A 12,513-nucleotide genomic window follows, 5' to 3' on the forward strand; every position below is an offset into this window, starting at 1 on the left:
AAGCAAGAGCGAGAAGCAGAGATTTGAATTTTTTTTTAAAAAAGCATACCTGCTTCAGAGCTCCCATCGTGATGCCCTCCTTGGATTTCCGTCATGCGCTAAAGGTCTCCCAGTTTGTTTCGAACATTGCAACCGCAAAATCCACCGAATTCTCTTCTTGTAGAAGTCGAGTGAAACGCCCTTCCTTTGTTGTTGACACTTCACAGCGTTTTATACGTTGGGATTCTTCCTCTGATTTGACTATGTAGAAAACTCCAAGAGTCGAAGTTGACGTTAGTAACCGCATAACATCTTTTTGCCCTCTGTTCGCGTCTGATTGTTATCATATTTTTTTTCTTTACCAATTGTCCCTCTAACTACCATACGTTAGGCCCCTTGTGCGATTTGACCCTACTGCCCCCCACTTATTCGTTTAGTTCTTATTAATTTCTTTCTTTTTGTTTTCAGATTTGCCCCCTCCCTTCTATTCTTATTCTACTTCATCTTTCTTTTTATTAGTTTCCAAGTTTACCCCTCTCCACCTATCGGTGCACCACACCTTCTTTTCTTCTCTTTAGTTTCCAGTCCAATAAATTACAATTTTGTCATCGTTATCATAAATCCACTACTACATCATGGAGGTTAATCAATACAACTTACTCTTTTTGATTAGTGATGGGTTTCGTAAACTGCAGATATAACTTTCTCATTTGACAATAGGTTTTCGGGAGCTTGCCGAAAGTAATAACACCTTCTATGATAAAGTGTCAAGCATGATACAATCTGTAGAAGGCGGATCAGATGTGGAAGAAAATATAGACAATGAAAGTGACGATCAAACTAAAGTACACGGTCCGATTAGGATTGAAGTTGAAGAATTGATCAACGGCCCCCACAAACATATTCCCATTGAATAGATGTTGTTTGCACGACCATCAGAAGATCGCGCTGGTTGATCATGAAATGCGCTTGATCATCACCCCATCAAAGCTGATGTTTATGGATACCGATCAAGTGGTACCAATTCTCTCATTTTACAAAACTCGTGGATAAGTTTTTCTCAATACCGGGGGAACTGATGTAGGTACACTCCCACAAATCGACCCGAATCCGTTTGAGAACCCAAACGCAGATGAACTGGATCCCAAACTTGTTCTGGTTCAATAGGTTATTTAGCATTTATTTTATTTGAGTTTAAGATATATAATCTTTTATTTTTGGTAGCTATTAGAAAAGTAGGGAAAATTCTAATTTGAGTTTTATTGAGTTTCTATTTTTATTAGTCTAAGTTTTAGGAAGTAATTAGGAGTCTTTGTTTTATGGGTTTTATAAATATATGTGTAACCCAATGATGGGAGGCAGGAGAAGATGAACGGAGGAAGAAGTAGAAGAAGAGCATTACCTGGAGATTCGATCTGTAGCAGAGCAATAAGTAGAGGAAGAAGAAGACGAAAGATGGGGTTTCTGCAAAATCAAAGGGTAGAGGTTAGATCTCATAAATCGCAAGAAAAAAAAAAAAGGTTGTAAAAGATGAGGGGAAAGTTTTCATACACGGCTTACAAGGGTGAGAGTTTCAAAGCATTAATTAATGGGTGGGGGTTTATGACTTTTCCAACTATTTGTGAGAGGGGACACGACCGTGAATGCTTGCACGGCCGTGTATAAAAACTTCCCCCAAAAGATAAAATCAGCAGAGGAAGAAGAAGAAGATGAACGGAGGAAGAAGGAGAAGAAGATGAAGTTAGGGCTTACTCGAGTTCGATGGTGAGAGATTTGGGAGCTGCAGTGATGGCGAGAGATGTGGGAGTGGGAAGTGGAGACCTCTTTTATCGGGCACAACTTCCCTAATCCTCTTTTTTTGTTTCAACCAAGTGTTTTAAAACTGTAGAAACATGATTTAGGTTGTTTCTGAATATGGTGTTTTTTGTGTTTTTTTACCGGTTCGCTTTACTGGCACATAAAAACAGACTGGTACTTCCAAACGGTAGATTCCGTTTTTCTGTGCCAGTAGCACAGAAAAACACCAAAAACAATAAATAGAAGCGTTACCAAACGGGCTCTAAATGTACAATGGACTCTCACTCTCTCACTCTCTCACTCTCTCAAATTAGATACAATAGATGTACAAGCTTCTCACAACATTCACACTTCTTGTTTAACATTACAAGTATAACACAATGAGAGGGTGAAGGAAATTAAAGGTCATAATTATCACCCTAATTTACGAAGTCGCCTTTGCCCCTAGGAGTCCCATCCAACAACAATGAAGCAAGGCAGCAATGACAACATGCTGCCAGTATGTTTCCCACCCATGGTTCCATCTATCGGTATCTTGTCATTCGTATCAGGAGATGCGTACTGGTTTTGCTAGTCATCGATACCATATCGGTAACACAGTAGGGACAAGAGGTTAAATGGTCAGAAAACTCATTTTTAAGGAAATTTAGGGGTAATTTTGTCTAATACAGCCGAACCAGGCCCATGCCGTAAGTATCATATCAGTTGTACAGGTTGTCGATACCTGTTCCGATACTGTGCACTAGAACCATGTTCCCACCACCCCTTTAGAACACAAGAGACAAGGTGATTCAGCACAACTATAACATTTTGGTCCAAATTGCTACTCTTCCCCAATCCTCTTTCTACATGGCAGTGTCTGTTGGCAACCAGACTTTGTTGAAATATAGTTTGTTTAACCATGGGTTGGGCATTGGTCTGAATAGACAATACCAAGTGCTACAAGAATGGTCTGAAACTGTTTGAAACAACCAATTCTATCTGGATGAGACAAAGCATTGACATACAAGGGGTAAAGTCACACACGAAGAGGGTCATATGGTTGAGATAAGACACCAAATTCGACAAGGGGCCTATCCAAGGGGATTTTCCATCTAACACAAAGTTAGAATGACCAAATGATAAGGCCACGTGGCACAACAAAGGAAAGACAGCTGGAACAAAGCTCCCAGTCAAGCAGATTGCCTTCCACTTAAATTCCATAAAACAATAATTAATTAAATATTTCCTTCCACTTGATTTCATCTTCACTACATTGCACTCTTTCAGTCAAACAAAAGCAAAGATGTACACATTATGGCCTTCCGAAAGAAAAGTAAATGAATTAACCTATAGACCTTTAATTTTTTTCTATAGCTTTCATGAACAAACATAATCACTATGGGTATAATACCCAGCTGAAATGTATGAAAACAAGAGTTCTTAAGTTCTCATTTCTTCTTGGAATTTTTCATGAACATTTTTCTTTACATGCATCAATGTCTTCTTCTCATTTAACACCCTTCAAAACTCTGATGCTATTTGCCATTATAGAAAGTAACCCACCCACACCCAAAACCATGCTACTCTTTCTTGTCCTTCCATGTTCTCCTTCTTCGACATCTCCCAAAGAACTTGAGAACCTCATCAATGAGAACAACAGGGGACGAAAGTAAGATGACCAGTAACCATTCATTCAGGCTCAGTGGAACAATACCAAAAACATTTGCTAGAAAAGGAAAATACAGTATGAAAAAATGGAGCCCAAATGAAACAGACATGGCAATCAATAGCCAAATGTTCCTCCAAGGTGGCATTCGGACTAAGCTGTTGTCTTCGGACAAGGCATTGAGGGAATTAAGCATCTCGATTGCTACTAGCACAGACAATGATAAAGTTGATGCCTTCACTTTACCAACAGAGAAGTACTCACAAGGGTTTGAGAAAGTGATAACACCACCACCACCAACCTTGAATGGGGCTGCAGTGAAATTTGACCATGTGGGGCACTCCCCCCAAGTGCGGAGCTGATATAGGGAAACCAGTGTGTGCCCATCACTCACAAGATCAATACCCATAAAGGAAGGTTGGGTGTACCACAAAATGAATATGCCAACAGTTGCAATGCCCACATATGAACCAATCACCTGCCAAATTTGAAACAGATGGTGCAACAACCATGAGAATTTAAGTACACAAGACAGAGAGTCAGGCCATTAAGTCAATGTGGAACTTGAGCGTCAGATACAGTTCAACTATCAAACAAATCCTCATTCTTCAGATGATTAAAATTACACAGATGAGGTACTTCCACGCATCAGTCAACTAAGCCTCAGGAAAAAATGCCAGACTAAAAGTGAAATCCCAATGGCACCTAGAAGCCCCCTCACATTCAGGTGGTAGGTGACAAACAAGAGATGCATGTATGGGCTTTTCTATGTTTTTGAAATCAAGTTAATATTAAATTTGGGTCTACTGATCACCAAAGTGTCAACTAAAAATGTCCAGCACAGGTAGGAAACCCTGTGTTATAATGTTATGGTAATCAAACTATTTTCCTGAAATTTTATCATTTTAAAACCACAGCTAAATACTAACCATGTAGCGGAACAGAACCCAAAAGTTTATAAGCGCATCATTGCTCTTGCGGGGTGGTTTCTGCATGATGTCAACATCCGCAGGGTTAAAACCTAGAGCAGTTGCAGGTGGACCATCCGTAACCAAATTGACCCAAAGAAGCTGCACCGGAATCAAGCATTCTGGTATGCCTAGTGCAGCTGTCAGAAAGATGGATATCACCTCCCCAACATTAGATGATATCATATACCTGTACAGTAAAAAAAAAAAAAGCATAACTAACTGGAAGGAACAAACAAGACCACAAGCTCATAGACATACCTAATAAAAGCTTTCATGTTATTATAGATTGAACGGCCCTCAGCAATAGCAGAAACAATAGTACTGAAATTATCATCTGCAAGAACCATGTCTGATGCCTCCTTTGCAACCTGAAACACTAATGGAGTGTAAGCAGAGTAAGTGTAACTCTATCGTCCAGCAGTAGCATCCTGAAGAATCATTTCACAACACTGGCACTGTAAAAAGACCCAAGCCCTTAGATCCAAATATCCAATTATAAGATGAACTAAGAATGAGATATGACCACCTCAGAAGCATAATTTTCAGTTCAAAGTTCAAACCATTTAGTTCTTTATTTGTTATCTAAAGAGAACAGTCCAGAACAGATCCTAAGATGCCATTACAGCCATCCAACTGATTTCAACTTTGAAATATTCCTCTAGAGGTGGTCGGTCCCCACTAATTTGCAGCCCCCATCTTCCATAATAGTCATTTGGTCCCATCCTCCTTGATAGTCATTTGGTCAATATACAGCCAGAAATTACAACAAAGGAATCATAATAAAAAATGAAACGATGTAAGAAACAAGGCATATGCAACAGATAATAGAAGCAGTTGCCAGATTACCTCAGTTCCAGTAATTCCCATTGCAATTCCGATATCAGCAAGTTTCAGTGCAGGAGCATCGTTTACACCGTCTCCAGTCATAGCAACAACTTCACCCATTTGCTTCAGCATCCTTACAATTTCCTGTTTGTGTTTGGGCTCGGCACGAGAGAAAACCATCCCCCCAGGCCTGGACAAGATCCCTACCTGTTCGGTCGAAGAGAGAGCCATGAATTCTTTACCTGTAAAACTTCTCCCCCTGAGATCCTGACTATCAGAAAATAATCGAACCTCCCGACAAATAGCCTCAGCAGTGGACTTATTGTCTCCAGTGATCACCATAACTTTGATCCCAGCTTCTTTACAATCTTCAATTGCTTTATGAACTTCAACACGAGGCGGGTCCTGATTCAATTACTATTATAGGTCAATATTCCACGGGAAGGCACCAACAGTTAATAGTTATTGACTGAGAAGGCACTCACCCTCAGACCTACAACCCCAACAAAGACTAGGTTGCGTTCAATGGAAGAGTAGTTGGCAGGATCAAGCAGCTTCTTGTGGGCAGGGTGATTCTCCTCGTAGTAGTCCGAGAACTCTCCTAAGTCATCCTTATACGCCAAACCCAAACATCGCAGGCCCTTTGAACTCATCTCCAAGTTTCTTAACAATAAGAGTTGCCTACACAGCTCATCCATTGGAACAATGGATCCATCTGCAAGTTGCACATTTGAACTGCGCTCCAACATACTCTCCACAGCGCCCTGGGGAAAACTGTATTTTTAGTCTTAAGTGCAGTACATTTTCCAGATCAATAGGTTACTATTAATGATAGTGCAGCTCAATAATAATGAATAGAAGCAAAGTCTTAACACCCTAACAATAAGCATAGTTTTCAAGGTGCCGCCTAGGCATCCAGGCGCCTTGGTCACCTTATTGGTGTCACCTTGCATCCAGGCTCTCTCCAACGCCATGGGTTGCCCAAATGCCGGACAACTTTGACAATAAGACTCAAATGAGTTTACATCAATATGCGACAATGTTCTGTTACCCAATTGGAACCAATTCAAGGTTGCATGGCTGATGCTCATCAGCTTTTTCAGAATCCATAATTCATTTTTGTTCACTAAATGTTTAATCAATCCCAAAATATCCAAAACCCTCAAATTCAAAATGGCAGCAAAATAGCATCATCAGGTTTTAGCATAAACCAATATAGTAGCAAAATGTCCAACATTGACAATTTTCAAACTATGTAACAAAGGATTGTTGTGAGTACAAGACCAACCTAGACACAAACATGGAATCAGAAGAAAAAAGAATCAAGGCAAACAGCGATACACAACATGTTCAACTCTGGTAAATGTTAAAGAGGAGACCACAAGCACTCATGTGCGACTGAAAAGTACTCATAATGTATTGGATTTCCTCTCATGTGAGCAGTAGCTGTAGTTGATAGATTTAAATGTTTGCTTTTATTTTATTTAGGGGTATTTTCATAGATTTGGTTTTCAACCAACAAGTCTTCTTTTTCTTATTTGGTCCATTTTACAGCCCTTAATAAATTTTCCAAACATAATGCTTAAGTGGTCATGAGGTTCTTTCGGGTATTCAAATGTTAATTTCAAATCTGGAGTCAAGCTAAAGCTGAAAATGTGCGCCTTGTATAAAGTCCAGATTCTGCAACACGTTTTGTACATTTTTTGAAATAACATTTGAATGATGTTAAGTTTGAGTTCTGCTGCAAGTTCTATTAATTGTGATAATCCCATGCTGCTCTGCAGATTCAAAGTGTACAAGAGCTAAAATTTCAATTTTACCCCTGAGATTACATTAGATTGTACAGAAATGAAGAGTTTACCATGGAAAACACCACCACCACCATCCCCCCACCCCATCCCCCCCCCCCCCCCAAAAAAGAAAGAAAGTGAGCTTTCCAATGAACTACTCTGGTGTTTTCCATCAGATAAATCCATAATTTTGCCAACCCAACATTTCCTCTGCTGAAATTCCCATCCCAGAATGTTCAATAGAATTCTTAAATAGATTTTCTCCCAGTCCAATAATAATTTTTAATCTTATGAACCAAAGCTTCTACACCTCCAGCATCTGTCATTAGGTCTACATTGAACATATAAACAACTAAACAAGTGGTGACCAGTTCAGTCCAAAATGATCCTCCCAGATTCATGTTGTTAGTTTGATCTGATCTCATCCTGGTTGCTCATGTAAATAAGCAACTTAGAGAACATCACCTTGTTAACACAGTCCAATTATTCATGATGTGCTTGTCAAGATCATGAGAAATAAATCGAAGATGATTTCTTCATAAATTATGCTAATATAATATAAGTAAGTGAAACATTTAGCTTCCTGGTATGGGGTGGAGTATACTAAAACCAGATTCACATGGTATCACAAACATTGGACATGAGGAAACAGGATGCTGCAATTTCATTGGATGTTCATGCATAATCACATTAAAGGCATGGATGTACATTCCTCTCATTGAGCAAACCAATATCAATTTCTTCAATATAACAGAAGAAAAATGATAACATTCAAAAACTACTTTCTAATAGAGAATCAGAAGATATTTAATAATACTACTAATAATAAGAATCACCTTAACAAGAAGACGATTATTCCCAGTTGGTTCCCGAATGATAACACTCATGGATTTACGAATTCGATCAAACTCCAATGTAGCAACCCTTTTTGATCTTTTTGCCCACCACTCGCAACAGCCTAAACCATGGAAAAATAAATAAGAGCCAGAGGACTGCATAAGTTGTTATTGTAGGATAAGTATCATACAGAATGGCATTTTACTCACCTAATTTAACTGTGTCACAGTCAATTAAATAGTCAGCAGCAAGCTGTGTGCTGCGGATTCGATTGCTTGCCTTTGTATCTGGAACCCCCATCTTTTCAACTAAAACCTTGAGAGCCGCTTCAGTAGGCAAACCTGTAGCTCGGAAAAGGCAACCACTACAGAAGATCCCAGCATCATTGCAGACAGCACATATTTCTGCCATTGCCTGCAAGTTTGCATCCCAATTGTAGCAGTCCCAGTCCACAATACCACCATCCTTGGGATCATAAGTCGTTCCTTCGACACGAAAAATTCGAGTGCCTGTCGTCTTTCCACCCAAAGTGAAGAATTCACTCACAGACATTTGATTTGTCGTAAGGGTTCCAGTCTTATCTGAACAAATCACAGTTGTGCATCCCAACGTCTCCACACTTGGGAGCTTCCTCACAATTGCATTCTTTTGTGCCATTTTCCTGGTACCCAAGGCCAAACAAGTTGTGATTACAGCAGGAAGACCCTCTGGAATAGCAGCTACTGCAAGGGCAACGGCTATCTTGAAATAGTATGTGCATTTCTCAAAAGAAAACCTAAAATTAGTGGGCCATCCATCCACAAGTTCCCAAGTGAGGAAGTTTCTGTAGTTGATCACCCACACAACGAAACAAACAAGCCCAATTGCAGTTGTCAACCTCCCACCGAATTCATCCAGCTTCTTCTTCAGAGGGGTATCGTCATTTTCTAAGGAGGCTTCATGTATTTGTGTCTGAATCTTCCCAATCTCAGTGCGCATCCCAGTGCTTACAACAATACAAAGACAGCTCCCGTTCACAACTGTGGTACCTGCAAATACCATACATTCTTTGGCTTGCAATTCGCAGTCGTCCATGAGCACAGGATTGGTACCTTTGAGCACAGGCATTGCCTCTCCAGTCAACGAGCTCTGCTCAACTCGCAAGGTTGATGTCTTTAGTGCCGCAACTCTCATGTCAGCAGGGACCTTGTCTCCAACCCGTAGTTCCACAATGTCCCCTGGGACGAGCTCCCGGGCGGGTAATTCTGGCACATAGTGTCCATCTCGGAGAACCTTCGCACACTCAGATTGCATTTCCTTAAGGGCTTCGAGTGCCTTCTCGGCATTGGTCTCCTGCCAAACCCCAACAATGCCGTTGAGCACGAGAATCATAACAATCACGAAAGGTTCCACATAGGCCTCGAAACCACTCTCTCCTGATTCATGCCCGTGAAAGTGAGCCAGAACAAATGAAATGAAGGCTGCAACTAACAGGATCTTGACGAGCACATCATCAAACTGTTCCAAGACAAGCCGCCATAGAGGCTTCCCCTTCTCTTTCTGAAGCTCATTCCAACCATACTTTTGTCGCCGCCTCTCAACCTCAAAGGAACTCAGACCCTTGTCAAGTTTCACAGAGTATTCCTTCAGGCACTGATCTACAGACCACGACCAGGCAGAGAATGGTCTTTCTTCCATTTTAATCTCCTGATCCTGATGGAATTCACTTCTTACTCCAAACAGTATCACCACACATAGTTTCAGACTGGCTTCAGACAGACCCTTCAAAAATTCAAGGAAAGTTATGGAAACGAATACAACTACCTCCAGTAAATTGCAAAATATAACTGTTACCCAGAAAGGGTAAAGAGGAATCAGGAAGAAAATATATAAACAGGAATTTTGTTCATCCCCAAACCCCTTTTCCTTACTACTAGGTACTCCAGTTTCCAGTGTTCAATCCAACCCAAAAATAAAAACAAAAAATCTACTATTAACACGATGAAATTCGAACAAAAAAAAAAGAAGAAACTAATAATCACACAACGGAGATCAGTGAAAATAATAAGTCAAGGAACCGAGAAGGGAAAAAGAATCGCTTCAAGGGATACAACACCTTTCACTTCCACAGCCTTTCGATTCTCTTGTTTTTTCCCCCTGATGTTTCTCTTGATTGTTAAGACCCAATTCAACTATAACCAACCAACCTATAGAAAACAAAACTATCAGAGGCTGGTTGGATTGGATTGGGAGGAGGGGAGGGGACAATCCTGATAAATAAAAAGAATTAAGAATGAACCCTACCTACTTGAGCACTCCATCAAGATCGCTGTCATGACTAGTGCATAATGTCAGCAGCAGAAAACGAAATTATGAAAAGATAGTAGTAGAGTATTGGGAAGTTAAAAGAAAAGTAGGAGAGGAAGAAGCCAAACGCAAAGAGAGAAGAAGAGCGAACCTAAAACTGTCAAACATCAACAGAAAGAGTAAAAAAGAAGATGGCTTGAAGACAAAGCAAAGGAAGAAATTCTTATTCTCGAGGTTGAACTGCGAATCCACTTTTGTGAAATTTGGAAAAACTAAGAAAGTGGCCTGGATTTTGATTTCGTTCGCTAGAAAATTCGTTGTTGAACGGTTGTAACGAATCCCCTGTTTCGTAGTTCCACTTCCCTTCATCTCCGTCTTCGTCTTCGTCTTCTTTTTTTTCCCACCTCTAAAGATTTAACAACTAGAGACCGTTATAAAATTGAAAAGAAGGCAACCTTACTTTAATTACGGTAATGTCCTTAAACTTAGGCTGTAATTACATATTTAACCTAATCAGTCGTACAGAGAGAGAGTACCATCGCGGTTGTTGACTTTTTACGGAGTGATCTCCTCAAACTTCGGCTTACGTCAACGCGGCTTCACGAAAGAAGACGCGTTCTCGATTTATTAGTGGGGATACCTTAGGTTTCTTGGTAGATTTAATGGTGGATACTTATGTGGACATAAATGCACTTAATATGACCCAAAACCAACCCAATTCAGATCGTCAACGGCGGCCTATGTGAAGCAGACTGGGCCGCTTGTGCAATGACCGTTTTACCTTCACTCGGGCAAGCCGTTTGGACAGGGGTAAGATGGTCTTCGCGCATGCGGCTCAATCTGCACCGCTCAGGCCGCTACAGGCAGCGTGCCATAGAGGATCTGGATCCACCCCCCCTCCCTGCTCAAAAAACAAAGAACAAACTATGTACAGTATACACTGCCAGTGTGTGTGGTTTTTAATAGATAGATTTATCCCTGAATTGGATTATTAAACCGATACAAATTAGTTATGTATTGATATTGATGCGAATTGGCTGATATGTCCGATTTGATACCACTTCTTTGAACCAGGACTCAACATAGTTTTGAAAAATTGGGCCGATTTGGATCAAAATTAGATCTGACTCGATCGATTTCATTTCCTGTTGATTTGACATAGCCACTTCTTAATCCAAAACCTTAGAATCGATTTGAGGGTCGATTTTAGGGTTTATGGGATCAATTCCGGTTCGATACCTTAGAGGGGATTTTTACCTTTCCATGGGGGTATTTTTCTCCCTTTTTAAAATATTTGCTTGATATGCAACCTTTGACCTGATATGGATACGCACGCGAATTGAATTTGGACCGAAATCTTTTAATTTTTGCTGATTCCCAATCGATCTTGTTACCATTTCAACTTACTTAAACCTTGAGTAGGATTGGTTTGTTGTATGACCATTTGTTTCAGTTCAAAAACAATGTTTCAAAAATCGGGATCGGACCTGTTGAAATCGGCTTATCTTTATTAAAATAGGTCATGACCGGTCCTAATTCTAGACATTCTGATCAGGTAAATTCTAGGGTTTCTCACACAATTTTTCAAGTCTTAGAGGCCGATTCTAAGGTTTAGATTGATTCTATCTGATTCTGATTTTCATAACCCTTAGTTTAAAATATAAATAATAAAATAATAAATGAATAACCAATCATCGGCTCGTGTAGTGCTTGCACCAGAACAGGACCCAATGGTAGGACCCAATGGCAGCATATGAAGGGGTATTAACATAGATGTTACTTTCTATTTCATTGGGAGGGGGGGGGGGGGGAGGTGGTACTTTCACATGTTCCTACATCTGGCCCAAGTGCCAAGCAATTAGGAAGGTGGATTAATTACACTTATTGCTACCTCGTAAATGGTTAGGAAAAAGAACTTTACCTGATCGCATGACTAGCGTGGCTTATGTGCCTAGACACAATACCACCTGCCCCTTGGAAAGTACCGCTCTGCCTCTATGGAAAGGTGGAAATCTCATCCAAATCGATGCTTGCACGTGCACTCCCATTCATCGGCATGCACATGTAGGCTCTAGAGGCCCAAGCGGCGTTCTCTTACCCTTAATTCTTTAATCCCAAGTGGGATTATTACCAAAAAATTCCAAGTGGGACTAGGTAGGATCTTAGCCATACATGCCTAATGAGAGAAACCTAATCCGCTGCTGGTTGGCGGGATACAATCCAAAAATATAGATAGCTGTCAATGCTGGACAAGACATTTGGGTAATCTAATGTTATTAAATGTTACGAATCAATGATAATTTGCCTTTTGTGATTTTTGCATGATTAATTTTACCCAAAAAATAAAGATTTTTGTATAATTAATGATGCAGCAGCTTCA

At 40.2% G+C, this 12,513-nt stretch overlaps 1 protein-coding gene across 1 annotated transcript; it reads right to left on the reverse strand.

Moving 5' to 3' along the window:
• Positions 1 to 3,179: 3,179 nt before the first annotated feature.
• Positions 3,180 to 9,617, reverse strand: LOC122664862 (calcium-transporting ATPase, endoplasmic reticulum-type). The gene is made up of 7 exons (XM_043860889.1): positions 8,057 to 9,617; positions 7,847 to 7,968; positions 5,706 to 5,984; positions 5,242 to 5,625; positions 4,654 to 4,763; positions 4,354 to 4,582; positions 3,180 to 3,902 (listed from the first exon to the last, which is right to left on the reverse strand). The coding sequence occupies exons 1-7, from the start codon at positions 9,522 to 9,524 to the stop codon at positions 3,339 to 3,341; spliced, it is 3,156 nt and encodes a 1,051-aa protein (XP_043716824.1). The 5' UTR covers positions 9,525 to 9,617; the 3' UTR covers positions 3,180 to 3,338.
• Positions 9,618 to 12,513: the final 2,896 nt, after the last annotated feature.

The sequence above is a fragment of the Telopea speciosissima genome, chromosome 6 (genome assembly GCF_018873765.1).
Source record: "Telopea speciosissima isolate NSW1024214 ecotype Mountain lineage chromosome 6, Tspe_v1, whole genome shotgun sequence".
In the NCBI taxonomy this organism is placed as follows: domain Eukaryota; kingdom Viridiplantae; phylum Streptophyta; class Magnoliopsida; order Proteales; family Proteaceae; genus Telopea; species Telopea speciosissima.

Bases quoted from the DNA above. Each gene is read 5' to 3' on its own strand.
- LOC122664862 (XM_043860889.1), bottom strand. From the start codon at position 9,524: ATGGAAGAAAGACCATTCTCTGCCTGGTCGTGGTCTGTAGATCAGTGC. The intron at 7,969-8,056 runs GTGAGTAAAATG...TCCATGGTTTAG, and splicing joins CTGTGACACAGTTAAATTAG to GCTGTTGCGAGTGGTGGGCA. The intron at 5,985-7,846 runs GTGATTCTTATT...AGTTTTCCCCAG, and splicing joins ATAATCGTCTTCTTGTTAAG to GGCGCTGTGGAGAGTATGTT.